We start from the raw sequence: 27,632 nt of genomic DNA on the forward strand, positions 1-27,632 counted from the left end.
ATCAACCTTTGCCCTGCTGTGCCCTCAGCCGGTCCAAGGCCACACAGGGCAACCTCTTCATTGAGTTCCCCACAGCTGGTCTGCAAACAGAGCCCCCTGCCTGCTTCCCCCGAGAGGAAGACAGACCTTTAGGGGGACAGGGCCCTGTCCCTGTTGCAAGGCAGCTTCAGACCCCAACCCTTGGCAGACAGACCCCCTTCGCACTCAGTAGGACTTCCCAGACTGTCCCAGGGACGGTCTAATGCTGCACCACATCCTGCTCCTCTTGCCCAACACAGAGGGTGGTCCCCGCAGCAGCAGACTCCAGCCCCTTAGGAGCCTCTTCAGGAGGATCTTGGGCCCGATCCTGACTCTGCAAGGGAGATGTTGCTTCTGAAGGCTTTCTGAGCACAAGACCCCTGTGGGCAGCCAGGGAGGGCCAGGGACACACAAGAGCCCACTGGGCAACCAGGCACAGCCAGGTACATATTGAGTCATTACCCCCACCCCCCGCCAGCCAGGGCAAAGCGACTGTTTGTAGGTGCCGTCTACTTTTGGGGTCCTGAGAAGACACATGACGGGAGAGGCCAGAGAGGTGACCCGGGGGGGGGGATAGGTTTGTTGGGGCAGCCGGAGGACAACAGTCACCACGACCAGCAAGTGAAGGGTGTAATAAAATCCTTTTATTGCATTTTGTGCAGACAGAAGTCTAGAAAACAAAATATACGGTATAAGCCTCAACACAAGCGAAGAGGGGCCGTGGCCCCCTGGATACCTAAAGCACCGGCCACGCAAACACTCGCGGAAAGTAAACGCAAGCCCAATTCACCTTCCTTTGGGTGGACAACTGAGGTTATTTACAAAGAGCAAAGGGGGGTCGGCGGCGTTGCGCTGCACAAGTATTCCCTAGAACACAAGGCCTATGAAAAAGCTCACAACAGCTATTGCAAGAATATCGCACTGGAATCGAAGTCACTCGGATGGACAGAAAACAGAGGAGCTACAGTGACTGATTATAAAGGTACTTCATGAGCTGACTGGTGTCACATTCATAACAAAAATATTGCACGTGAGCACGGAAAGAAGAGTTGTCACCGACCCATCCGTGGGCTCGCCTCGCTCGCCTCTTGCCTCGTGACCTCGCCAGCCCTCCGTGAGGAGACGGCCTCCACACAGCGAGGGAGGGGGGCAGCTCAGAAGCCCAGGGGTGCAGCAACAGTACAGTGGGCTGCAGTCTGGATCCGTCCGGGGAGGAAGCCTCTGAGGCCGAGAGGCTGCCCCTCCCTGCTTTCCCAGAGCAGCGAGGAGGCCGTGGCGTCTTCAGTGCAGGGCTGCAGTCCCTCTTCCAGCTTTGGTCAGGGGCCCCTGGATGCCCACACGCCAGAGGGCAGCAGGACGCGGCACCAAACATGCAGGGTTGGGAGTGGGGGAAGTGTAAACTGGCATGCAATGCTCCAGCTAGCCGGCTGTGGGCCCCTCTGGAACGGGAGGCAAGGAGGACGCTTGGGACGGAGGGGCAGCAATGACCAGATGAGCCTGGGCCCTTCCCCGGCCCCGGGACTGCCAGAGGTAGGCTGGGCATCTGTCAGCAAGCGAGAGAGAAGTCTGCCTGCCTTCCAGGGGAGGTGCCGGGGGTGCGTCCCTTAGAAAGTGCTGACCAGGGGTCTGAATTGGAGGGCCCTGCTCTTGGAGGGGAGTGGGCGTGCGTGCATGTGTGTGTGAGAGAGAGGGCATCTCTCCATACATGAAGTGCTCTCCAAAACTCCCCTGGTACACCCTCAGCTGTGGGGTTGCTAGTCGCTGGGGAGGAGGGAAGGCCCAGCTGCTTAGAGGGCGGCCAGAGGAGGCCTGAAGTCATTTGGCTGAACCGGGGTGGAAGGTCAGCTCTGCAAGATGGGGAGGGGGCCACTTTTGCCCTGAGAAGAAGCGTCGTGTTGCAGCACCCAGAGGACGGCTCTGGAGCTCCCCCTGGACGGCAGAGCAGGGACTTTGCTCTGGCCCTGGGCCCACTGGAGGGGGAGGGAAGCCCCCCCCATCCAGCCCATGAAGATGCCGGAGCATCCTGGAGCCGCCCCAGCTCCTCCTCCCACAGCTTCCTCTCAGTTATTCTCACCTAAATAGGACAACTTTAAAAATACTGGTCCTGTGCTATGTACAGAATATATATATCTATATATTTACAGCCTCCCAGGAGGGGGGTCAGCGTTCTGCTCTTGGAGAACTATTCACATTGGTTAAAAGCTCCACCGTTTTCCTCTTCTGGGGGAGGGGGCTGCCCCCAGGGGTCCAATGCATGTGTTTTGGTATAAGGTGAGGCACCAGAAATGGGGGGGGGGACACACAGAAGCAGAGCACACCCCTTCTTTCCTGGGGGAGGGAGGAGAAGTCCACAGCCAAAGGGGCAGCTGTGCTCCCCTTCGTTTTCCCTGGGAGGGGGGTCTCTGGGGTAGTGCAGGGCTTTGTGGGGGTCTCTCAAAATGGGCCCCGGCCCTGCAGCTGTCCAGGGTTCACTTTGATCCTGGCCTGAGGGGAGTCCCTGGCTGGAAGACCCTAAAGTGCAACGGGGTTGAGGAGTGGCAGAGATCCCCTGGCACACACACCCCCATTGGCACATGTGTGTGTGTGAGCTGGGAGCCTAGGCCGAAAGACGAACCGCTGCGTGGAGCCCTTTTTCCCTCCCCAGCCTCTGGGGGAGAGTCTGGTGGAGTTGGGGGTCAGGCCAGGAGAGGGGCTGATCAGCTAAGCAATGCGTCAGCTGGCCCGGTGGGTGCCAAGAGCCCCTTGGCCGGGATGGGGAAAACTCCTACAATTGCATGGGGGGAGTGAATCTCAGCTCATCCCCCAGGATCCCCTTGCTCCAAAGAGCCCCCACCCCACATTGAGTCCAAAGAGAGGGGGAGAGCCCTGAGCGGGGCGCTTTCCCTGCACAGAGGGGCCTGGCACAGAAGGTGGGGGGCAGAGTGAGTGGGAGAGGCCAGCGTTGGCAAGGGAAGCATGCTGGTGGCCTCGGCTGGCACCCTCTCCCCACCTGGGATCGGGTGGAGGGGCAGCAATGGAAAGCAGGCTGGTGGGCAGAACCTCCACCCACCCATTCCCCCTTCGGCAGATCTGGGGGCGCGGCTGAGCTGCGGGTGGGGCTCCATCCTCCCACCCCGAGACACAGGCCGGGTAGGGCTTGCTGCATCTTGGGGCGGTGGGCGAAAAGGTGGGGTGCAAGGCTCTCGGGGCACAAACCTTTGGGCAAGGAAGGGCCTCGCCCAGCTACTCAGGAGTAGATGGTGATCACCTCCCGCCCGCCCCCACGAACCAGCAGCACCCTGTCCAGGTGCTCCGTCAGCACCTCCAGGAACTCCATATCTGGGGGGAGGTGTCAAGGCTTGTCAAGTGAAGACACCCCTCCTTTCTATAGAGCAGAAGCCCAGCGGCTCTCCCTCTAAGAAAACTGGCAGCCCCCCGACCTTCCCCAGCCCTCCTGCCAGGCAAGCCCTGCAAGGATACAGTTCTCGTCCCCCTTCCGGTTCCGGGGGGGCCCCGGCATGTTGAGCAGCACCAGCTTCGCCTCCTGTGACTTCCGCACGATGGCCTCGTTCAGCCGGACGGCCGTGTGCATCCGCCGGACGTTGGACTGGTTCCTGGGGGAGAAGACGGGCCGGTGGGTGGGTGGGTGAGTGGAGGACCCAGCCAGGCAGCCTCGGCCTCTCTTGGGCACAGCCTGCCAGGAGGAGGCGTGGAAGCAGGAGGGAGACCCCCTCCCCAAGCATTGCAGGGGGGCCAACGGGGCACTTACAGGCTTTCCCACTCCCTGGCAGCAACCACGGCGGGCCGGAGTAGTGTCGGAGGCAGAGGAAGGAAGGAAGAGCATGTCATTGCCTGGGGGGGATGTCCACCTGACCCCCCCAGCACCCCTCCCCCGAGTCTCTCCCCCCTCACGGCTTCATGTTGAAGAAGTCCTTGATGCTCTCGGAGCTGACGGGGCTCTTGGCTTTGCTCTTCTCAGCCTCCTTCTCTTTTGTCCAGGTGAGGTGCACCTTCTCGGGGGCGGCCTCGGCCTCAGCCTCGGCCTCCTCCCCCGGGGACTGTGAGTCACCTGAGAAGCTGGTGGCATTCTTGTCGTAGATCAGCTGCACCTGTTGAGCGGCCGAGCAACGCCTTACCCCTCCCGCCTGCAGCCTCCTCTGCAGAGCAGGTGGTCCCTAGGCAGGAGCCCTTCTGGGTAAGGGGGGCAGCCACACAGCCGTTGCCCCCGTCTCTGTCAGACCCCCTCTCCCTCTCTGACGTCCCACCCCGTGCCTGTCCGCCTTACCTCTTCTTCAGGCTTCTCCTCACTGTCGCCCACCTGCTCATCCGGAACACTGAGGCGCAGGTGGGTGTTGGGGGGGTTTTTGCGCCGGATGGAGCCCCGGGATTCATCCGTGATGCTCTGGATCTGGGGCAGAAGGCAAGGGGACTTCGGACTCTCTGCTCAGACCCAGCCAGGCTCAAGCAGAGTGGCTGAAATGCTGGGCACCACAGCACACGCAGTTCCTTTCCAACACACATGTCGTATATCCCTCCTCTTCCCCCCCCCACCAATAAAAATACACAACCCAGAAACTGTTTCTCCACCCTTCAGAGGAGTTTTGGCCCAATCACACCAAGATGCATCCAGAGGCCCAGGGCAGAGATAGGCACCGGACAGCCGGCTCCGGTGGCAGGAGGTGTTGGCAGCAGCTGTGGCTTTGCCAGCCATGAAAAGCCAGGATTTCCCCAGATGGCATCCTGTGCCAGGCAAGCTGGGGTGGGTGGGCCGGGGGCCAGGCTACCTCGCGCTCCCGCTCTGTCTTGGTCAGGTGCATCTGCTTCAGGATCAGGGAGCGCTGCTCCATCACCAGGGTCTTCTCGTAGGTGTAGGCCGAGATATCGCTCTCGTGCTGCGGGACAAGAGGGAGCAGCGTCTGCCTTCAGCGGGGCTGGATTCGGTGGGCACCGGTGGGGGGTCCCCCTTAGCAGAGGCCCCACCAGGAGCCCAGAGGTGGGAAAGCCAGAACTCGTGACCGGAAGAGGGAGCAACCTGGGCAAGAGACAACGGGGGGCTCCCTCCCCCCCAGGGGCTGAGAAGGGGAAGCTGGGGGGCAGCTCAGGGCTACTTGCTGCCTTCAGCAGCCCACCGAGACAGGGGCATGTTGTGGGGGTCTCGTGTGGTGGGGGGGCACAGCAGGGGCGGGACAAGAGGAACCCAAAGAGCAGGGCTGGGCTGCTGCCCCCCCGCCCAGCCTCACCATCTCCACCACCTCAACCTCGGCCGTGATGCGCAGGTGGTAGAGGAAGGTGGTCAGGTCCTTCTTCATCTGGATGCTGTTGTCATCCATCTGGGCCACCGTGAAGATGCGCATCCTGCACTTGCGCCACACCTGCACGGAGAGAGACACCCGGCCCAGCCAGCTCAGTCGTGCGGAGCCCCCCCCCCCAATCGCCCCCTGTCTCTGAGATGCTGCTGGGTCCCATCTGCAAGAAGGGCCCCTCCCTGATTGGGCTTCTGGAGCCCCGGAGGGCAGCGGTGCCAGGGAAAGGGAGGCCCCCGGGGCTGTTCCCGCCATGCCAGGCCCGACTCCTCCAGGGGGCACCTTGTGCTGGCGCAGGAGGAAGGGCAGCAGCATCAGCATCCCCCCGTCATGCACGATCCACCACACGTCGATGTGGCCCTCTGGGAAGCGCTCCGTGTTGGCTGGGAACATGGCCACGTTCTTGGCCACCAGCAGGGCCATGTGGCCAGCTGTGGTCTCTCGCACCAACTCTGGGAGAAACAGGCAAAGGGGAAGACGTGCCAAGGGAGGGAATTCTGAACGGGAGCCCCCACCCACCCCCGAACAGCAGAAATCCCACAGGAAGAACCAAGGAAGGAGCAGAGGGCAGCTTCCCTAAAGGCCCAAGTGCCAGGGCGAAGATGGCAGTGGGGAGCCCAGAGATGCCCCCAGGAGGACGCTTCTCTTTTGGCCGGACAAGGCCAGCTGTGGTCCCTTCCCCAGTCCCCCCCCCCCGCTGCCTGTGAGGCACCCTCCTCTCTCACCAATGAAGTTCCTCCAGGTCTGGTGGTCCTCCTTGCTGCGCCAGTTGCGTGGCCAGCCGACCAGCACCGTATTGTGCTGCAGCCCTCCAAGGCCGCTGGACTGGATGAGGTGCGACATTCCGTCCCGGACGTTGCAAGAGGTCACCACCTGGCAGAAGCCCTTGACCTTCTCGGCCTCCATCAGCCGCCGGATCGACTGGGCGGGAGGAGCAGAGAGGGGGAGGTCACACCCGGCACCCCCCACACTTGCCCTTGGGGCGGCCCTTCTCCCCAGGAGCCCGGGGCCCTTCTGCCCCATGGGGTCAAGGCTGGGCAGAGGGGAAGGTCTCCCATGGGTGGTTCTGCTGGGCTCACCTCCTCGGCACGCTGGACTTGCAGGTGGTTGTCCAGGAAGGTGCCGTCCAGCACGGAGCCCACAATGGTCAGTCCCTTGCCGGCCTTCAGCTGGTTGGTGAGGGAGAGCAGCTGCGGGTGAGCCACGTTCTGGTCCTGGTCCACCCGGACGAGCACCAGCAGCTGCGGTCTGGGAAGACGGAAGACAGAGGCCTTGGTGCTAGCCAAGTCAGGTGGGCACCAGCTCTAAGGCTGAAATGTCGCTGGCCTGGCCTGGCCCCATCCACCCGTGGTACTTTCACCATGGTCTTCCATCCTGTGCCAGTTGGTACAACAGTCCCCCACCTGTGCTGAGTCCTCCCCCTTCTCCCCTCCATCTCTCCTGCTCTTTCCCTCTGCGAGAAACCCAGGAAAGGCAGCTCTTTTTTATGCCCAGATGCTGACAGGCCCTCCTGTGCCATGATGCCAGTCGCAGAACAAGCTCATCTGGAGCCCTGATTTTGCTCCTCAAAGTCACAACTGCACTTTATATGGTGTGCCAGTCCACCTTCCTGGGGCCACGCTGGGAAAGGGGGTGGCTGCCACTGAGATGCCAAGGCTGGCCCAGCAGGGCAAGAGAGGCTGCCCACCCTTTGGGCCCCCCACCCAGGCCCAGCACCAGCCTTGCCCCCCCAACGGCCGACTCACCTCCAGTTCTTCGTGTGGGGCGGCCCCTCCTCCAACCGCAGCAGGGCATAACGGGCTGCGCTGAGCGAGAGGCCCCGGATGCCATCGCCCCACTCCTTCTCTGCCCTGGAAGAACGATGGCGGGGGTTTAGCTTTGAACACCCCTCCCCCCCCCTCACCCTCCAGCGTCTCTCAAGAAGGGGCCAAGGCCCAGCCAGCCACCATTTAGCCAGAGCACAACCCCCCACGCCCCCAAAGTAGGAACCTCTATTCTGCCCACCTGGGAAGTGTGCCAGTGGGGCCTGGGTGGGGGCAGCGGTGGGGCACTTACCCTCGGTACTCGATGTACTTGTAGATGAGTCCCGCGATAAGCATGGCGACCAGGGCATAGTACCAGGAGCAGATGAACATCAGCGCCAGGCAGAGGCTCATGCCCAGGAAGGAGAGGGTCCTGCAAGACCCCAGAGGCCACGCTGTCAAGAGGTTGCCTCCCCCAGCCCCTCCCCCCAGTCGGACGCCCCAGGGCTGCAGGATCCGAAGTGCCTCCCACCCCAGGAAAAAGAGGGCACCCACCAGTGGTAGTAGCGAAAGCGTGGGCGCCAGTTGGGGGTCCTCAGGAGGGTCTGCACCGCACAGGCCAGGTTGACAAACATGTAGCACATAAGGAAGAACCTGGGGGGAGAGGGTTGCTCAGTGCTGGGGGAGCAGAGAAGTCCCAGCCCAGCTTGCAAGGATGGAGCCCCCTCCCCCGGCTTGCAAGGGGGGGGCGAAGCCAGGCCTCCTTTAGCTTCCCTGCCGGCCTTCTAGGCCATGAAGGGGCCTAGTTTGGGGAGGACATACATGGAGAGGATGGGGGCCACCTCGTCCAGGGAGGCGATCAGGATGCCAATCTCGCAGATGCAGGCGGTGAGCAGGAGGGCCCAGGTGGGCTCCCCATTCGCCTTGCCGTGGCCGAAGACCTGCGGAGAAAGTGCAGAGAGAGGGGCTGGACGGCAGTTCCCAGGGGCACCTTGGGGGGGTCTGGCCCTGCATCGGGACCCTCTAGGCTGGGCCAGCCACCCCAGCCACTGCCCGTCCTTTCCTGCCCCGAGATATAGGAGCTTATCAGACGGAATTCCTCCTTGCAGCTCACAGCATTACCAAGTCTTTGGAAAGTGGGGGGGAGCATCTGCTGCAGCCCCCCTTCCCGGATTCTGTCTGCCCCTTGCAAGTCTCGGCCCCCTTGGCTGTGAGCTGCAGTCGCTTGCCGAGATGGCCTGGACTGCTGCCCCTGGAGGGGATGAGGTGGTGCAAGGAGGAATGGGGAAGACCGGGCGGGCGCAGAGGCTGGCCGTGGGCTACGGATGGGTAGGGAGGACAGGAGAGAGTTGCGGTTTCAGCCGCTGCAAGAAGGCTCCACAGCCATTTGCGCTCTGATTCAGGTGACCCCGAGGGCCCAGATAAACCTCCCAAGTGATTCTCAGAGAGAGTGCTAACAAGCAGATGACTGCAAGGAATATAAATCCTTCCATCCTCCACCCTTCAGTCAGAACTGAGGAAGGTTCTTGGATGAGGAGCAAAACATCTTCAAGGGAAAAACCAAAAAGTCCAGTTGCCTTTTGAAAAAGCACCTTTGGGACAACCACGACTGAGAATCTCCACAGGGACTTTGCTGGGCTGTTAAAGGTACCTCGGTGAGGGAGGTGAATGCAGGTGTCTTTTTATAGGCAGACAAGGCCATGTTGTCGGCAAAGAAAGCAAAGGCTTTGCTGGGAATATTTAATAGATCACACGGAGGATCTGAAAATTAATATATCGAACAGAAGTTGCTGTTTTTGACCAGGAAAATCAAATAAAAGATGAAAAGGTGCGGCAGGTAGATGAATTTACATACCTAGGTAGAATAGTTACTAAAGAGGGAGAAATTTTAAGATGGACGAATATTGATAAAAAGATTACATGTGGTCTGTTACGAGGAACCAATGCTTGAGCAGTCCGTGGTGCTCTCTGAGTTTGGCGGTAAGAGGTCACACCATCTGGGTGAGGGTTGTGGGTCTGCTCCCTGTGTCGTAGTTGTAGCAGCTTGCCTGCCAGTGTTTTTGGTGGGGTTTCTTTGTGGCAGTCCCTTGACCAGGGGATTGTTTAAGACTTGTTTGTCTGGTGTTCATCCTTGCTTATCTGGATGTCTGAACAACAAGTGAGAACACCAGAAAAAGGAAACAGACTATCGACACACTTTTGATCCGGTAATGAATGACTGGACAATGAGTGTCAGGTTTAAAAAAACCTGCCCAGATGGTCAGCAAGAGAGGCGGAAGGAGGGCTGAAGAGCAAAGCTATTCAGTGAAGGAGAGGAAGCTGAAGGTTCAAGAGCAAAGAAGATGCGGCTGAATGCAGTGCATTACGTCCTTTAAAACAAGAGGGAGGCACGAAGTGATGGATGGCCAGAGAGACCCAAAGCGCCCGAGGGAACTTGGCCAGGGAGATTTCATTTGTCCTACGGCCTCCTTTCCATCCCTCCATCCCCCGTTAAACACTTGAAGCAAGGAAAGGTTGGGAAGAGCTCGGCTCTGGGATCCCAAAAGGGCAAGTTAACGCTCACTAATTTTTCTGTTCAGGTAACTAAGAACTGGGGCAGCCCCTCTCATTCCCTTGAGGGAAGGTGGCTGCTACAGAAGAGAACGGCTGAACCGGTCCCGGGTGGGACTAGATCAGGGGTGTCAAACTCGATTTCATTGAGGGCCACATCAGGGTTGTGTTTGACCTTGGAGAGCCAGGATGGGCATAGCCAGCTCAACATCACTCGTGTCGAGTGCTCTGCCAGTGAAAAAGGGGTTCCTGAGCTCTGTTTGCAGCTGCGACGGCCTCCTGCAACCCTCTGCCAGCAAAAACAGAGCTCGGGAGAGCCGCCTGCAGCCCTCGCAGACTCCATTTTCGCTGGCAGAGCCAGTACGGGCCAGATCTAAGCACTCCACGGGCCAAATCCAGTCCCCGGGCCTTGAGTTTGACACCCCTGGACTAGATGATCCGTGAGGTCCCTTCCGATTCTGGGAAACAGACTTGGTGGCAGATGGTCAGGAACACTGCAGTAGCAGATTCCTCTCCCACCAAGGGCTGGACTAGATAACCTCTAAGGTACTCCCGAGGCCTGGGGAGGGGGGGTCCCAGCCCAGCAGCCAGGGTACCTCCCACCGGGCTGCTTCTAGTGGAGCTTTGAGGGATGCATCGTTTGCAAAATGCTCCTTCGCAGGAGCAGCGATTCAAGCCGACCACTCACTGGTTGAGTGTGTGTGAGATCCTCCCTCCTCCCCCATGCCCAAGTGTGTGCGTGTCTCTGTGCGAAGGGCGAGAGGACGGATGTCTCCTTGCATCAACCAGCGGCTTCTCTGTCTCCAGAAGGACGTGGCAGGCTAGGGGCCCTCCGGGCGATGGGAAGGCAGAGGGGGTGGGGGGAGTTGTCGCTCTGGCTTTGCGGAGGGCAGCAGCTTCCCTGGACAGGCTGCAGTGGCTCTTCCGTGCCCGGCTCGGGTCTTGCCGATTCACAGCAGGAGCTTAGCCCACTGGGGGACCCTGAGGGGCCCTTGGAATTGGTGGCCCTGATGCACACAACGCCCACCCAGCCTTTCCCAAGAGGAGGCGTGCGCCCGTGCTGCCAACCTGCTTCGCCCCATCGCTGCTTCGCTGCTGCCAGACTGCCATGAACCCTGGGAGTGTGTGAGGAATGGAGCCAACGGGGTGTGTGTGTGTGTGTGTGTGTGTGTATGTGTGTAGACAAGAAACCGAAATGACTCCAAGTGCCTGCCAGAGACATCGGCCGCTGACCCCAAGGCCACGGGCATGGAATGTGGGCCATTACTGAGCCCACCAAGCACCAGAACCGTTACCAAAACAATCTGTTTGAATCCAATTGGACCCGGGGGGAGGGGGGAGGGAAGGACCCAGGAAAGGGGAAAGTAAGTAGGCAGTTTTGACACACAAACCTCAGATCTCTCCTATCTTGTAACTGCTTGGCTTCAGTAAAAATAGGCCTTTCGTTACAGCCAAGGCCCCTCTCTTCCTAAATGACAGAGTCGGTCCAGGTCTGGTCCCCAGGAAGCCTGCCTTGCCGACCCTGGCCCGCCTGCATTCGCTCCCCCCACGTACCCGGAGGAAAGGCACGATGCCGTCCCGCGAGATGGCCTGCAGCAGGCGAGGGGCCCCCGTGAGGCTCTGCAGCCCAGCTCCACAGGTGGAGAAGAAGGAGCCGAAGACGATCACCCAGGGGGAGGGCCAGGCCAGCGTGCCCACCACCAGGTTCCCACTGACGGCCTCGCCGAACCTGGAATGGCAAAAGGGTGGTGAAGGTGGGGCCCCTTTCTCCGGCCTCCCAGGGACCAGAGAGCCGGTCCTTGCCTTGGCCTGAGAAGGCTTCCCCTGAACAACTACAGAGTGCCTTTTCCGGACCCAGCTGGTGCCAAGCGGGAGAAAGCTGCCCCCCTCCAGTCCCCCTCAGCCCTGAAAGCTGGTTATGCCACCTGGAGGGGGGCCTCGAGGCAGAGCTGGGTTCCCCAAGAGGCAGTGCGGAGGGCATGCCGGCGGGAGGAGGGGGGTCTTAGGCACTCACTTGTCCCGGAGCACCACGCCCTCAATGCAGGCGCCAAACAGTATCACGGAGCTGATGTCTGTGGGGGCATCAAGGAAGCCAGGCAGGCAGGAAGGCAGGAGGGGCACCCACACGAGGGAGCTGTGCCGGGGTGGCTAGGACCCCCCTCCCACACCCAGTCGGTAGTACCCATGGGGCCATTTTCCTTCCTGACAGCCCCCAGCCCTCCTCCCTCCCCACGTAGGCTCAGCTTCTGTAAGAGAGAAGCCTGCAAGAACCCCGAGAGAGGGTCTGCCCGCAGCGCCAGGGCCTGGTCTAGGGCCTGACGCACACCTGACAGAGCCTTTGGGGTGCCTGTCTGGAGGAGCCCCATCACTCTCACTCTGCGGCCCACACGAAGGGCTCTCGAGGCCAGCTGGAAAGAGGCAGCTCCCTTCACCCGGCAGCCGCCCCGTGCCAGCCTCTGCCCATGCCAGCCAAGGATACAGACAGCTGAGGTGGTGGCGATGGCGAGGATGGTGCCCGTGGGGATCGATTTCTGAGCATCCCGGAGATCCCCAGACCGGTTGGAGCCAGCCATGATCCCTGCGGAAAGGAGCCGGAGGTTCAGGCCTGCCTTCCCCTAGGGCTGGCCCTCCCGTTAGGGAGGGGGGCCCTGCGTTATAAACTGTCCCCCAATCTAGGCAGGGAGCGGAGGAAGCGGCAGAAGGACCAGAGGGAAAGGCTGCTGGCCAGGCTTGTGTGTGTGTGTGTGTGTGTGAGTGAGATCAGCCAAGGCCTGATGCTGCCGGGCAGGTGGAGGAAGGGAAGATTTGTGCTTGATGCTTCTTGTCTGGACTACCCAGAAGGGTTGGTGTCAATCTTGCAAGCCTGAAAGCTCCTCTTCCAGGCATTGTGGGGAGCAGGAGGGCCTCCAGCCAGCCACCTTCCCAGGACCACCCCCATCCCCTGCTTACCAGGCGGGAGAGGCCCCCCTTAAACCGGGGGCCAAGGGCCAGGATCTCCACTCCAGAAAGGGGGTCCCAGCCCTTCCCAGGAAAGCCTCTCACCCGTGACAGAAGGGAAGTAGATGCCGACTAGGAGGGTGAAGTAGGAGGTCATGTCGCTGAAGACGTAGGGCTGGTCCATGTCCGGCACCCCCTCGGAGTGGGTCACGGAGGTCATCCCCGACCGCTCGATAAACACCCCCTTCTGCAAGTAGGAGCTCCAGAGGTTTTCTGTGAAGGGAGGATGCTGCAGCTCCAGGACCCATCCTCCCCTGCTGAGGCCCTCGTCACTGCACCTGCCTCTCCCCCCCCCGAATAGGATTTCTCACCTGCAAAGACCCCCGGGCCAGTGGCAGCCTTGTGGATCAAGTGGAACGTCCTGTCCCAAAAATCCTGCACCAGATGTAGCCAGCCCCCTGTGGATGGTGGCTCTCCCCACACCCCCGCTGCCCTCAAGGGGAGGGCCCAGCTGGCATTTCCCTCCCCCCATGAATCAGGAGACCCCAGCCCACAAGGCTGTCCCTCCCTCCCCGGCAAGGAGCTCCTTGTACCTTGGATGAGACCAGAAGCCGCTCCAGGGATGCCCTGAATCTCTGTGACGTTGTTCTGGCTGAAATACTCGTCACAGGTGGCATTCAGGAAGCGTGAGGAGCAGAAGAGTGCCCACAGCTCAGAGCCCATCGTCTCGTTGCCCACCTGGACCACCTTGGTACACACATCATAGCCATGGCGGGACAGAGTCCGGTTGCCCAAGAGGCAAATCCTGGCCAAAACACACGAAGGGAAACTGAGGACTGTTTGCCAGCTCCTCCAATTGGCCATGCAAGGGTCCCCCAGTTTCCGTCTCTCCCCCCCCATCTCAGGTAGTGACAGCCTTTGCAATGGGGCATTTCCAGGCAGCCAGCTGGGGCCTCAGAATCTAAGGGGTGCTTCTCCCAGGAGGCCTCTCTGCCCCAGAACAGACCAGTGGAGAGATGGCTCAGCAGGTGACCAGGATCCCCTCGTGATACCCAGCCTCTCCCCAACTCCTCTGGAAGCCAGGTGTGCAGATCTCCAGACCCAGCTGCACTCTGGCCCTGAGGACCCTCTGGAAGAAGATGGGGCCTATGTTCCCGCCCATCGCCCCATTCCCTCTCGGGGTTAAAGTCATGAGGAAGCGAGAAGGAAAAGGCCAGAGAGCATCCAGCTCCTCTCTGTGTCTCTCCATCGCTTCGGTCCTTGCTAGCATCCTGGCATGTCCACAGAGTGCTTCGCCCTCCGCCTCTCCTCCCTCGGGTCTCCCTCCTCTCCAGGGCAGGATCCAATCCAAAGCTGGCTTTCTCCTTCTCCTCCTCTTCCTCCCTTCCTTCAGCTTCCTAAACTGGCCTCCCACTCAGTGCCGGAATCGGATAACTCACTGCAGCCAAACTTGCTACGGGAAAATTCGCCAGAGGACAATTCAACCAATACAACAGTTAAATTAATTTCAATGGAACCGGAACTGATAATAATAAAATAAAGTCAATCCAGAAATACAAGAATTACAATAATTTTGACAAAAACATGGTCAGCAATAATAAAAGTAACTGAATGAAATAATTAATAGAGTGTTGAATTGTCCCGTGGCGAGTCGTTCTAGACCAGGGGTCTCCAACCCCCGGGCCGTGGACGGTTTGGAAGTGGGCTGCACGAGCAGCAGGCTGGCACACGCACGAGCCCACCGCTTGCACAGGCCAGTTCCCCTCCCCTCCACCAGGCTGCCAGGGCATAAGGGTTGGGGACGGTTGTGCCTTCAATGCTGCTCCTTCGCTCTCTCTCGGTGGCCAAAGCTGCTTCTTGACGGCCAGATCCTCCTCACACATTCGGTCCACCTCCATTCAGCCCTGCTCAGTCTCAGCCTGTTCGCTTTTGTCCCCCCTGCTTTTAAGCGCTTCCCTGGCAGTCCATTGACTCTATTTCCCTGTAACCAAGGAGTCTCTTTTCTACAAAGTTTCCTTCCTCATCACAGGCCACAAACATCTCCTTCCAACCAGCATTTGCACACCTTAAAATTTCTCCATCCAACTTCTCAGCGGTGAAATGTAAAATTTGTTATTACTGGTTCTGTGGGCATGGCTTGGTGGTGGGGCGGTAATGTGACTGGGTGGGCGTGGCCAACTTTTTTTTTTAAAAAGCATTTTTTCTACAACCTTAAGAGGTTGCAGAAAAAAATGCTTTTAGAAGCCTCTGATGATCAGGCAACTCAGCTGGGATCGCCAGAGGCTTTTAAAGGCATTTTTTTTTTCTACAACCTCTTCGGCCGAAGAGGTTGCAGAAAAAAATGCTTTTAAAAGTAAAAAAAAAAAAGCCTCTGATGATCGCGCGGCTCAGCTGGGCATGGGGTGGGGGGCAGGGATTTTTGCTAATGGTTCTCTGAACCACCCACCGCCATTGCTACCGGATCACGTGATCCGGTCCGAACCGGGAGCATTTCACCCCTGCAATTTCTGATCCTTTACAAACATTCCACCAAAACACCCACATTTATTCTCCCAAAGTTTTCACAATTGCTGTCCAAGTTACAATTGTTTTTTTTTTTAATTTGATTTATATGCCGCCCTTCTCCGGAGACTCAGGGCGGCTTACAATGCATTAAGCAATAGCCTTCATACTTTTGTATATTTATACAAAGTCAGCTTATTTTTGCTCCTGTTTCCTCATCAGTCACCCAGCCTTCCTCTCGATATATCGATTTTCAGAATCCTAGTCCTCAGTGCAACACACCATTTGTGGCAAATCCTTCGAGTTCTTCATCGGCAGCAGAGAATCGCCTGCATCTCTGCTGGCATCCCTGATCAAAGACCTTTAATGTCACCGGCTTCTTATGCGCCCATTCGTAAAACTTAAATTAGGGCATGGAACATCCTTGTCGAGTTCTTACTTGGTGCTGAACCTTCAGCTAAGCATCCTGTCTTCTCTCTTATTTTGACTTCCCTTCTGTGGCTGCATTCAGCAATCAGCTATGAACTATTCATGTTTAACATTTTCTGAGTCAAGCCTATTGACTCAAACTGCACCCTTTTTCTAAAATGAATAAGCATGCAGTAAACTTTCCCTCCCACGTTGCTGCTTTTCTTAATGAGATGCTGAAGAGCAAAAGCCTGGGCTGCACACGCCCTTCTCTCCCTCAAGTTTGCTAATTGTCGCCTTTTGAACCCGCTCAGGGTGAACTCTGGGAAGCCCCTTTGCCGACTCCCCCTCCCCCCCGACTCAGCGGTTGTCCTGCCGGTCCCAAATTCACCCTTCAACCCACTTTCCCTTCACACAGGGCAGCAATGACGGCCTCCTGCCAATTCAGCCTCCCTACCTAAGCCAAGCGCATCCATAATTAAGCATTTTCCCAGTTACACCACCCTTATCTTCCATTTTCTGGTACTCTGGCACCACTTATGATTTCCTCCATTTTTTTCCTTAGGCACTAAGATTTGGAACAGTCACTTTGGTTCCTGTCTGCGCTATCGCTGTCATTCTCATCCCCCAAATCCCCAACAAATGCTTCCTTTGCTTCCGTTTCTCCCCCCTCACTTTTATTTTTAATTCCATGCTCTTCACTGGAGGCGCCTTGTGCTCTAATTCCCTGCCACCTTTTATTCCCATCAAGGCTGGTCTGCTCCACACTTCCCTTTGGTCTGAGCCGGTCTCTCCTCGCTCTCTCGGACGCTCTTCCCGGGAGCCCCTTTTGCTCTGGGCAGGGCCTTTCGCTCGTCTTCGCTTTGGGGAAGTTCTGCTCCGTTTACCCACACTGTCCCACCCACCCCCAGCCTTCTGGACGCATCAACACTTCACTGAGCGCCTCCCTCAGTGAAGGTGGTACAATGCGCTGTTGCTTAGCGCACTGTAAGCCGCCCGGAGTCTCCGGAGAAGGGCGGCATATAAATCAAATTAAAAAAAAAAAAAGTTGCCCAGAGTCCAACTTTCATCTAAGGGGCCAAGTCAAATTACACCCTTCTGGGCAATGCCAGAGCTCCTTTCACTACAGCCTGCTCCTCAGAGCACATCTGGACACAGCTGCCGTATTCAGCACTACATTGTGAAGAAGGATGAAGGAATCTTGCAGGAAGCAGCTGGAGGCATTTTTCAAACCTCTCAGGTGTGCAGCAAGAGCTCCCACCGGCCGCTGCCAGCTGGAGGTGCCAGTCACTGGGCTCAGGCCTTCAGTTGGTGAGCCAGCGCTTGGCCATGGAGCTCTGGCCTTCCCTTGGGTACCTCACGGGTCACAGGGAAATCGGGCGGTGGGCAACGCTAATGGAGGTAACTGCCAGGAGTCCCCCTGGTCAAACCATCCCACCTGCTTCTCAGGTGTCTGCAACCGTTGCAAGGAGCCCAGAGACCCCAGCCCCCCTGACCAGCAAGGCACTTACGGAAAGGAGGGGGGGTCGAAGGCAGACTTGATGACCCCCGCGTAGATAGCCAGGATGGAGAGGATGACGCAGCCCAGGAAGATCAGGGCAAACTTGTTCACGTACTTCACGCCCACAAAGACGATGGTGGCCATGAAGGTGAGGACACATGTCCCGTAGACCCTCATGTTGTTCAGCAGGGCGGCCGCTTCCCCAGTGGCGTCCTCGGCCTTGAAGATGGCCATCGGAGGGAAGATGTAGGCCTGGCAGGACACAGGGAGCGGCTCTCAGGGCACCTCCTTCAACAATGCGGGGGGGGGGCTTGGGGGTCTCCAGCCCTTCCCTTTGGAGCAGCTCTCCCCACGAGACTTTCCAGGTCAGTTGCAAGCCAGTGGAGAGGCGATTCAGCTGGTCATCCTTTGACCTCGGCCCCTGAGGGTCACTTCAAAGGACCATTTTCCCAGCACTTTGGTGAAGAGGGGCTGCATCTCCTTCTCCCCTTTGCTCAGTATGGGTATTTTTTGGGGGGGGGGAATCAAATGTCAGGTCGCTACTTCTTGATGCAACCGATCTTTCTCTGCTGGTTTCTCCCACGTGGAAGGCTGTGACTTTCTCAAGAAGTTATAAAAACGGCCAGCGTGAGAGAGCGAACGCTTCTTCCCTTCTGTTCTTTCAGTATTTGCATTGATTAAGGAGCATGTGAGGATTGTGCCCCCCTCCCTCCCCAGGCAGATCATTCCTGAGCCTCACTGCCCTCCCTGGATGGGGGGGGAGGCGGGTTGGGGGTCTGCCTGCTCATTGCTTGCATGAGCTGCCCCATGACCTCCTCGGCCCCTCTGGCAAGGCTGGCAAAGGCCCTGCCGGAAGCAGCTTTGCCCCACGGGGGCCTCTTGAGGAAGCCGGGAGCCTCTTGGGAAGGGAAGGCTGGCTTAGAATCCTAGAATCCAAGGGCTGGGAGGGACCTCAGAGGTCATCTAGTTCAACCTCCTGCTCAAAGCAGGAGTCCTCATCCCATCTCCATCAAGGGTTGTCCAGGGAGAAATCTCGGCTGGTGGGGGTCCCTCCTGGCCCCTGAAGAGCACTCTGGTGGGCTTCCTGAAGAGGGAAGAGCTGGGGGGGGGGCTTTGATGTCAAACGGTTCTATTGCTTTGCTAGTTCACAAAGGACGCTGGCCTGAAGGGAAACCTGGCTGGGAGGTTGGGGGGGGCAGTTCCAGTAGGAGGGGCTTTGCTCAATTAAAGCCTCAACAGGAGATTGGAGGAACATGCAAACGGATACATAGACCGGGGTCCCCCCATTCCTGCCTATTCCTGTTTTGGGAACCCTCACATGGAGAAGGAGCGATGCCCCCACGAGACGGTTCGGAGGGTCCCCCTGGTTCCCCACAACAGCTCTGGAGTTGTCGAGAGATGCCGCCCATTCACGCCTTCCGCTGGCATAAACCGCTCAAGCAGAAGAGCTCCGGGTGGGCTCCGTGCCTCACCAGGCGCTGGCCTTTCCTGGCTGAATGCACCCAGCCAGCCCAGCTCTGGTTACTTGAGGGGACCCAAGAGCTGCCTACGTGAGAATGGAGGTAGCTGTGTTGTGTGAACAGCCGCAGCCTCCAAGATGGGAGCACGCTTGGCTCTCTCCCGTTTCGTTGGCAGCCATGGGTGCAAATGTTTGCATGCCAGCTTCCTGCCCTGCTTCTCTTCTGGCAGCTCCAGGGGCACCCAGGGCACCCCCTCCCCATCTTCTCTTCTTGTCTCAAGAGGCCAGCGCCTTCCCTGGCAGGATCTCTGCCTGCCCTGCCCTGCTCTGCCCTGCCCACCCCCCCCATCCCCGCACTCACCAGCAGAATCTCTATGGTGCCCAGGATGTACATGGCACCTGCAAAGGTGGTGCCCAGGTAAAAGCAGAGTCCCACGGCCCCTCCAAACTCCGGGCCCAGCGAACGTGAGATCATGTAGTAGGACCCGCCAGCTGGTGGGAGGAAGGGAGGGGAAACATCAGCTGGAGAGACCCTGCCTTGCCCAGAGAGGAGGGCATGGGCTGCCCTGGCTTCTCAAGGCACCCATCGCTCTTCTTCTGAGGAGGAGCACCAAAGGCTCTTGTGGGGTGCTGTTGGGACAAATGGGGGCTCCCCCTTTCTTTTTGTCCAGCTAACCCCTTGGGGAAGAGGACTTTTGCCAGATGCCAGAAATCCTCTGGGGTGGGAGGTGATACACCCCTGTTACAACCCCTCCACATGGGGAGGTCTCAGAAGCAGCCTCACCCCCCGCCCAGGGCCACTAACACATCCTGCCTGGCTGCACTGCCATCCCCAGGTGGCAAGGAAGCTGCAGGAGTGGGAGGGAGGCAAGGACACCTCAGAGATGGAATCCCCTCTCTCTTGGGGCCGCCTCCCTCCACCCGGGACCCTCCTCTCCATCAGGAGCCCAGGTAGGGCCCTCAGGCACCCCAGAAGGGCCCTGATTTTGTGCGCCCCATTAATGCTGCCAAAAAGGGAGGTGATCACATGCAGAGGGAGCAAGGATGACCTTCACCCAAAAAGAAGGCATGCTTCTGTGCCGATCCTTGTTTGTGCCTGGCTTCTGGCAGCCCTCCCAAGTCCCTCCTTTGGGGGGGAGGGTCTCCTGGGAGGTGGGCCACCCTCTGCCCCCCCCTGCTACCCACCTGGCACCACTCCGTTGGTGGCGATGGCACTCATGGAGATGGCCGTCAGCATGGTCTGTGGGGAGAGAGAGAGCAGCCGTGGGGCCCCAGCCTGGCAGGGAGGGGGAAGCTGATTCGAAGCAGCCCCTGAGCAGCCCCCCCCCTCTCTGTGTGTGTGTGTGTGTGATTTGGTTGATCCCCAGAGAGGAGAGGCGGAGAAGGCATTGGTGGGGGGCAGGGGGAGGAAGAAGAAGCCCCCAGGGCAGTCATTGGGAGGAGCCCAGAGCCCACGGAAGCCCTGCCTTCGCAGGGCGGGATCCCCACAGGCAGCTTGCCACCAGGCAGCGGCCACCCCACCTCCGCAAGGGCCCCTAATCGGTTGGCCAGCCAGCCAGGGCTTCACCCCATGAGCAGAGGGCAGGCTGAGGGCTGCAGGGTGTGCGTGTCAGATGGACGCCACTGGGATTTCCACCTGGGGCCCTGGAGTGGGCAGCTGGGCTTGGCCGGCTGCTTCTGGCTGCCCAAGGGGGAGGGAGCTCTCTTGGGGGAGGGCTGGCACAGAGGGGTGGGATGGAAGGCTGGGTAAATTGGCCATCAGTTTCCTTGCGCCTTTGTCCATCCAGGCAGGTGCCCCCAAGCCTGGCTGCCCTTCTGGGTCTAACTTGGGCTGAGATCCGTATGGGCCAGTGGGGGCGGAGGGGAGCCTTTTCTCAGGCCGGGCTACAAAAGGCTTGTTCAGGGGCTGCCCTGTCAGGAGGAGCCCGTCTGGCCAGGCCCCCACGGCCGGAGGGGGACTCACACAGGAGCAGCAGAGGATGACCATGCAGAAGGACTCCATGATGCCTGAGATGCCCACCACCCAGGTGAGGCGGAGGAAGAGGATGACGCCAAAGATGTTCTGCAGGCAGGGCAGGTAGACGCCCATGAAGGTGCCCATCCGGGTGGCCTGCAGGAAGAGCAGGGGGCGTGAGGCTGCGCCCAAATGGGGTGGGTGGGCTCCCTCCCTTCCCCCAGCAGATGCCTTCCTGGCTCGGCCCTGCGGTTTCACTGGGCAACTGGAGAGGACCCACAAGCTGGGGCTCCTCTTACCGGCTGAGAAAGAATCGGGCTGGGCTGCAAAACCCCACACCACCACTGGAGGGCAGCATGCAGAACAGGAGGGAAGGCCGTGCTCAGCTGCCCTCTCCTGGTCATCCGGGCCCTGCAGCCAGATCTGTGGCCTGAAGGAAGGAGAGGGCGATTCGGCTCTTCTGCTCCTGGCTAGCTGCTCTATGGGACCCATTGTGGGGTGAGCATTTGGGGGGCACAAACCGTCGCCCCACCACCACACCTTGACAGGCTTCTTCTTGGCCCCCTCGTTGTTCTCTGCCTCTTCGTGCTCCCGGCTGCCCTGGGGCAGGTTTGTGTAGTTGGCCAGGCCGCTGAGCAGGGAGGAGACCATGGGGCTGGTGTCCATCTCCTCCTGTTAAGGAAGCAGAGGGAGGGGAGGGCTGGTGGCCGCTCTTGGGGGTGGTCCTTGCCCCTCCGGCCCTGCCAGCCGCATCATCTGGGTTCCTGGGACCGAAGCATCCCCTGCCCAGCCAGGCCCCTCTCGTGGAGCCCAGGGTGGGCTGCTCTGGCAATCCAGGGGCCTTTGCGGGCGAGAGGATGAGGCTTCTGCAGGCCACGCCCCTTCGACCACCCCCCGCCCCCTGCACACCCCGCTGACCTCAAAGAGCGCCATGTTCTTCCCATCGTATTCCTTCCCCTTCTCCAGGTCGGTGCTGTTGATGAACGGGCTGCTTTCTTTGGGGTTCCCATCACCTGGAGGGAAAGAGAGAAGGGCTGAGACCGCCGTGCTGACTGCCGACCAGGCTGCCCCCGTTTCCTTTCGCCAGCCTCGCAGACCCAAGCCCAGCCAGCAGCCCTGCAGGCCCCTTCCCTGGAAGCCACCCAGAAGGTCTGGCCAGAGTGGCGGAGGGGCCTCTTTGCCTGGACACACCTGTGCCAGGACGCATCATCTTCCCAGATCTTGACCCAGAGAACCCGAACAGCTGCCTGACCCGGAAAGCTTTGAGCAAGGAGGTGGCCTGAGAAGCAGAGCACCTCGGAGAGAAAGGCACCCAGAAACTAGAGCTGCCACAGAAGAGTTGGGCATTTGGGATGGCGTGAATCCTGGCGCTCATCCCAGTACATGGCAAGGTCGACTTGACTGGCCCCTCTTGGCTGATCTGCCTTGTGCCCAGGATCAGCAAGTCTGCTCTGCCTGCCAAGTTTCTGAGGGACCCGGATATTAGCTCTCCACCTGAGAAAGTCCTGGACTACTTCAATGCCACCTACCCCACAGGAGTCATCCCCCCAGATGTGTAGCTAACATCTGGAATGGCTCTAAGTGTTCGTGTCTCCGAGTCCCCCAGGTTCCGGAGCCATGGGAAGCCACAAGAAGCCCCCCTTATGAGCAGGAGGATGCTTTCTGCAAAGGACGGTTTGCACCGGGGACGTCCAACCTTGGCAACTTTAAGACCTGTGGACTTCAACTCCCAGAAGTCCCAGGCGGCATAGGAGAGCCGGCTGGGGAATTCTGGGAGTTGAAGTCCACAGGTCTTAAAGTTGCCAAGGTTGGACCCCCTATGCTACGCAATGCTCAGAGGAGGCAGAGAAGCCAAGCCCCCCCCATCTCAAGAAGGCTTCCCACCACACCTTCACCTCTAAGCCTGGGTTAACCCCAGAAGAGTGGCCAGGTTTGCATTCCATGTCCCAGCATGCCAGCTACACTATTGTGTTCAGGGATGTGTTAACTACACACAGAGAGACACCCTGGAACAAGAGACTTCCCACAGCCCCACTGACCCACCACTGACCCCCTCTCACCTCTCATGCCTTCCCTGCCCTCGGGGGGGGGGGGGAATGAGGAGAGGCTGGTCAGAAGATGGGCTCCTGTCTCTTATCCAAGGGAGAAACGCTGAAATGCTTTTATGCCCCCCCCACCCCCGCAAAAGATGCTCAGAGGTCTCTTCCTCCCACCTTAATCGATAATACAATTTACAGAGCGAGTGGCCGCTTAGAGCCTCCTTGCTCATTTTTCTTGCAGGAAAAGGCAGGGAGACCCAGGAGGGATTTCCTGGCAGCCTCTCTGCTGACTCCAGGGTGGGGGACCCCCTGGGAGCTGCACCTGGTGGGCAGGAAATCTGTGCTAGAAATCGGAGTCAGGTGTGGCAGGGCTCGGCTACTCTGGTGTGAGCCACCCAGATTGGGTCACCACATCACAGAAAAGATGTTGAGACTTTGGAAACAGTGCAAAGAAGAGCAGCTAAGAAGATTAAAGGCCAGGAGGCTAAAACATACAAAGAACGGTCACAGGAACCGGGTATGGCCAGTCTAGAGAAAAGAAGGACTGGTGGAGACAGGAGAGCAGGCTTCCAGTATTTGAGGGACCTGCCACAAAGAAGGGTGGGGGGGACAACTTATTCTCCAAAGCACCAGAAGGCCAGACAAGAAACAATGGATGGAAACTCATCAAGGAGAGAAGCCACCAGGAATTGAGGAGAAACTTCCTGACATTGAGAACAATAAACCAGGGGAACGGCTTCCTTTCAGAAGTCGTGGGGGCTCCATCACGGGAGGTTTTCAAGAAGAGACTGGACAGCCCCTTGTCTGAAATGGTAGAGGGTCTCCTGCTTGAGGAGGGGGTTGGACTAGAAGAGCTCCAAGGTCCCTTCCAACCTTCCAGTTCTATTCTGATTGATTGTTTAAGAGAGAAGAGAGGGCTCTAAGGTGATTTGTGACTGCACCTGACTGGGATTTTTACAACCAGCTTCAGGTGTATAAAACTCTCCCCCTCCTCTCCCAAGGCCTAGCAGGTGCCCTTCTGCTGCTGGCAGACTCCAGACAGAGGGCAGCCAGGCTCAGTGGTGGGTTGCCCCTGGTTTGAACCGGCAGGAGGCTCCGCCCACTGACCCGGACGTCATCAAAGTAGATCTGCGCATGCACAGAAGAGCGTGCGCAGGCACAATGGGAACCAGTAGTCAAGGTAAGTAGACCCCACCCCTGGCCGTGCTGCTTTGGGTCCATCTGGGTCACTCAAAGGGAAGGATGGCGTCTCTCAAGAACCTTCAAGGTTGCTGTTCATGGTTAATTCATCCCTTGTGCAGACCCCACCACACGCAGGTCTAGACAGGCCAGAGAACACTGGGACCCCCAGCCCCACCCCGGCTTCATGGGTGAGGCAGCACAGGCCACTCCTGGTCACGAGGCCTCCAGGCCAACTTCGTGGGCGTCCCAGGCAAGTCAGATTGCAGCAGTTCAGTGCGTGGGAATGGCCGAAGAATTCTGACCAGCTGAAACCTCCATGCAAAGAAATGCAACCTGCCCCTCAAAGCCCCGACCTGGTCGTCTCCATTAATGCTGCTGGGATTCAGTGTTAGGAAGCAGAAGTGCAAATGAAACGAAAAAGCCGGAGAGGAAAGGACGGTCTTTCCTCTGAAGAAAGGATTCTGCCGCAGCCTGTGAATCACGGCAGGCCAGTGAACCACCAAGTGCCAGGAATGCTCCGAGGAGCCCTGGTGAACAGCCGTCTGCGAGTGGTCAGGGAAGGCGGCTTTACACATGAGCAAAACCAAGGTTTAATAAATCAAACCGACAGATTCACACCTTGTACTAACCAGTTGACAAGCAAAACAAATGTCTCTTTTTCCAGGACCTTCTTGCTCGGCTCCAGGGGAGAGGCCAGCTGACCTTCACTTCTGTCCTGCTGGGTCCAAAGGAGCTGCCCAGCCTTGCTGCCCTCTGGCTGCCCTCTGCTTCGACCCTCTGCTTCAAACAGCCCTGCGGCTTCTTCCCGGAAGCCCTTCCTGGCCAGGAAGCCGATGCAGAGCCTGACTCGCTGCTGCAATCTCTGCAGGGCTTCATTGCAGGAGGTGCCAGCCCCCCTCCCCAAAAGCCCCAGACCAAAGATGAGCTCTGCTATGGCAAACCTTTGAGCTCAAATTGGGTGACTCAACATGCCAGAAGCCTGCCTCCATCCAGGACACCTGGAGCATCAGCTATACAGACCGATAAACAAACTTGGAAAGATCTGGAAGGATCCCAGATCCCTGGGAAGGTCTGCGATGCAGGATCTGTAGTCCCCATTTCCTGACCGATGGGTGTCTGGCTTCTGTAAAATATAACACCATGATTATGGTGATTTAAGCCCCTGGAACAGGGCAGCCAGGCCTGCCAGCCTTCAAAGAGCCCACCAGCCTCACCCCCTGGGCTCCTGGCTGTGATCTCAGGAGAATCACGGAGGACAGGAGTGGTGCCAGAGGGCTGGAGAAGGGCAAACGTGTTCCCGTCCTCAAAAAAAGAGGACCCAGATGACTGCAGACCTGTCAGCCGGACATCAACAAACGCTGGAGAAAAGTTTGGATGAGTCGATTTGTGAGCATTTAGAAAATCCTTTAGCCTGAGTTATCAAGAATAAATCATGGCAAACCAACCTGGACTTATTTTGGTTAGAGCGGCCATTTTAGTTGACACGGGGAATGCAGAGGATCTAAATATCTAGACTTGAGCAAAATGCGAGACAAAATCTTCATGGGGTTCTAATTAAAAAAAAGAGAACACGTGTGGACTGAACAACACTGACATCACACAGGTACTGTGTAGAGTACCTGCTGGGCAGAAATCAGGCTGCCAGGACATCCTAGGCTCTGATTGGTCCCTGCGATGACCATTGTTTTTACAATTAGCAAGCGGGATTAAAAAATACAAGTGGTAGAAGATATTTCTAGGTCAGAGTTGAACTGTGGAATCTTTGGTGTTCTCTGAGCCTGGTTGTTTTTCCTTCAGACGTTTCATGACCCAACTAGGGAACATCATCAGTGCTGATGAGAGGTAATGAAACATCTGCAAGAAAACCAATAAGCTCAGAGAGCACCAAGGGTCCCCAAAAAAAATAGCTATTACACTCAGAGATGACATAAACATTGGGGAGAGCCACACTTAGTGGCGAGAGACAGGAGGCTCTTGACCAGGTAGAACAACGGGCAAAAGCCAGCAAAGCGAATTTCAGAAAAGTTGAAGTGCTACATTTGTATAAGAACGATCAAAGGGCCGAGTATGGGAGGGGAGGGACGATTCGAGGCAGAAATACAGATGGAAGAGACCTTGGAGCTTTGATGATCACACAGCAGTCCATCAGCAACTGCAAGGAAGGCAATTCCAGATGGTGCACAATGTAAAGATCAAAAGAAACCACCATCCCACTCTATCCTGCGCTGGCCAAGCCTCAGCTAGGATGCAGCGTCCCGTTCTGGGCATTGCATTTCAGAAAGGACCCCGATGGGCTGAAGCCTGTATGGAGGAGAGCAATTGGATGCCCAGGAGCCTGGAAGGAAGACAGAACCTGTGAACTGTGGCAGAAGTCGGGCAACTCTGGTCTGGAGAAAAGAAGATTCTGGGGAGCCATGACTGCTGTCCTGGAGGATCCGGAGGGCTGCAATGGAGGAATCAGGGCAGAATGATCCACAAAAGGAAACTAAGAAATGAAAGAGAAGGAAGCCGAACTTGCTACAGACCAGGAAAAATTTGCTAACCGTTTAACAGGCTGCCTCGGAAGTGGTGATTCCTCCTTCATGCAACAAAGGCTATTGGATGGGGACACTGTTGTAGGAGACCCCTGCATTGGGAAGGGTCTCCAGTGCCCTTCCCACCCTTATCTTCTAGGATTCTGCCACTTCTGGAATCGGGCTGATTACAGAGGCTACTGAAGGCTGGTCTCCAAGAGAGAATATTCTGAGATTTGAAGGATCCGATCTGGGTCGGTCACCAGGACCAGAGGTTTTGTCTTCCGAGCTTTCGGACTCTTGCTGGAGCCCATCCTTAGGAAACATCTCTCTAGCAGAGTCTGTGCTGTTCTGGGCACTCTGCTAGAGAGAATTTCCCTGAGGGTGGGCTCCAGCATGAGTCCGAAAGCTCGGAAAACAAAACCTCTGATCCCGGTGACCAACCCAGATCGGATCCTGCAAGATTATGCTGGGACACGTAGATTCCCCTTCGTTCATTCTGAGATTTCTCTGAAATTGCTTCAGTGCAGGTTCTATTCCTTCTCCCAAGGACAACAGGTGCAATCCTGGCCCCTCCTCAGCTGACAGCCATGCAGACAATGGGAGAATGTCCTGTTCAGCTCCTCCTGCTGTGCCTCACAGGCCTTGCTTCCCCCCCACCCACAATGACCTCACCTGGATGCCCACGAGAGGCCCTGGCTTCTCCCCCTGCCCAGATTTGCCTGTTCCCTCTTCAACGCTTGATGTACGGAGGGTCGGGAGTCATTGATAACATTCATTCATCACATTCGTTATGCGTATCCATGTTGCTGAATCCTTCAAAACCCCAACAGCTTCCAGGCCCTTGGAGGAGACTTCGACGGCATCTCCAGCTGGGCCTGGGGTAGGAATATGCAGAATTTAACAGAGGTGGAAGGGACCTTGAAGGTCTCCTAGTCCACCCCCCTACTCAAGCAGGAGACCCTAGACCAATCCAGATAAATGGCTGCCCAGCCTCTTCCTAAAATCCTCCAGTGATGGAGTTCCCACAACTTCTGATACAGAATATGCCTCAACTATACCATCCATACACTGATGATTTACAGTTGATTTCATCAGCATATGGATGGAATTGTACCCCACACTGTTGGATGTCGCTTTCTGGTGGCTTCATATATTTTATTTATTTATTTATTTATTTTAGGAAATTTATATTGTCACTTATTCGCCCATGGCGACTCAAGGCATCTTACAGGAGTATAAACAAATATATAGACAAATCTAAACTCATTAAGGCCAACCTCCCCCTCCCCACAATAACTAGAGAGGCTTCCTGCTGGATACGCTGACCTGCCACAAGCCCCTGGCACAGCCCAGCAGCTTCCCTGGCACCTCTTTGCCAACATGCTGAAGCCGCCCTCTCAGGCTGCCACTGAGATGCTCCTCGGGGTGCCACTAATCAGCTCCAGCATCCTTCTCTCAGAGGCTCTGCTTCACTGGCCTCCCTTGACAAATGGCACAGTTGGCCAGGGTGCCCGGCACCAGCTCAGCAAGTTTCCGCTCTGT

At 57.7% G+C, this 27,632-nt stretch overlaps 1 protein-coding gene across 4 annotated transcripts in view; it reads right to left on the minus strand.

Annotated features, from left to right (window-relative positions):
• Positions 1-640: 640 nt before the first annotated feature.
• The window catches only part of SLC12A5 (solute carrier family 12 member 5), a 76,660-nt gene continuing 49,668 nt past the window's right edge, over positions 641-27,632 (minus strand). For all 4 annotated transcript variants that reach the window (XM_034424153.3, XM_034424154.3, XM_034424156.3 and 1 more), the window contains exons 2-26: positions 21,272-21,366; positions 20,894-21,025; positions 20,363-20,509; positions 19,585-19,639; positions 18,761-18,891; positions 16,951-17,192; positions 13,123-13,334; positions 12,635-12,802; positions 12,072-12,170; positions 11,607-11,664; positions 11,147-11,321; positions 7,865-7,983; positions 7,598-7,696; positions 7,356-7,475; positions 7,046-7,150; positions 6,380-6,548; positions 6,026-6,221; positions 5,583-5,752; positions 5,238-5,369; positions 4,782-4,889; positions 4,283-4,405; positions 3,910-4,106; positions 3,767-3,781; positions 3,478-3,611; positions 641-3,336 (exon numbers count right to left, since the gene is read on the minus strand). In XM_034424153.3, the coding sequence (XP_034280044.1) occupies positions 3,245-3,336; positions 3,478-3,611; positions 3,767-3,781; positions 3,910-4,106; positions 4,283-4,405; positions 4,782-4,889; positions 5,238-5,369; positions 5,583-5,752; positions 6,026-6,221; positions 6,380-6,548; positions 7,046-7,150; positions 7,356-7,475; positions 7,598-7,696; positions 7,865-7,983; positions 11,147-11,321; positions 11,607-11,664; positions 12,072-12,170; positions 12,635-12,802; positions 13,123-13,334; positions 16,951-17,192; positions 18,761-18,891; positions 19,585-19,639; positions 20,363-20,509; positions 20,894-21,025; positions 21,272-21,366 (3,293 nt within the window). In that variant the 3' untranslated portion in view covers positions 641-3,244. The remainder of the gene's footprint in view (positions 3,337-3,477; positions 3,612-3,766; positions 3,782-3,909; positions 4,107-4,282; positions 4,406-4,781; positions 4,890-5,237; positions 5,370-5,582; positions 5,753-6,025; positions 6,222-6,379; positions 6,549-7,045; positions 7,151-7,355; positions 7,476-7,597; positions 7,697-7,864; positions 7,984-11,146; positions 11,322-11,606; positions 11,665-12,071; positions 12,171-12,634; positions 12,803-13,122; positions 13,335-16,950; positions 17,193-18,760; positions 18,892-19,584; positions 19,640-20,362; positions 20,510-20,893; positions 21,026-21,271; positions 21,367-27,632) is intronic.

Source organism: Pantherophis guttatus, chromosome 3, assembly GCF_059756535.1.
Source record: "Pantherophis guttatus breed Tessera chromosome 3, ASM5975653v1, whole genome shotgun sequence".
In the NCBI taxonomy this organism is placed as follows: domain Eukaryota; kingdom Metazoa; phylum Chordata; class Lepidosauria; order Squamata; family Colubridae; genus Pantherophis; species Pantherophis guttatus.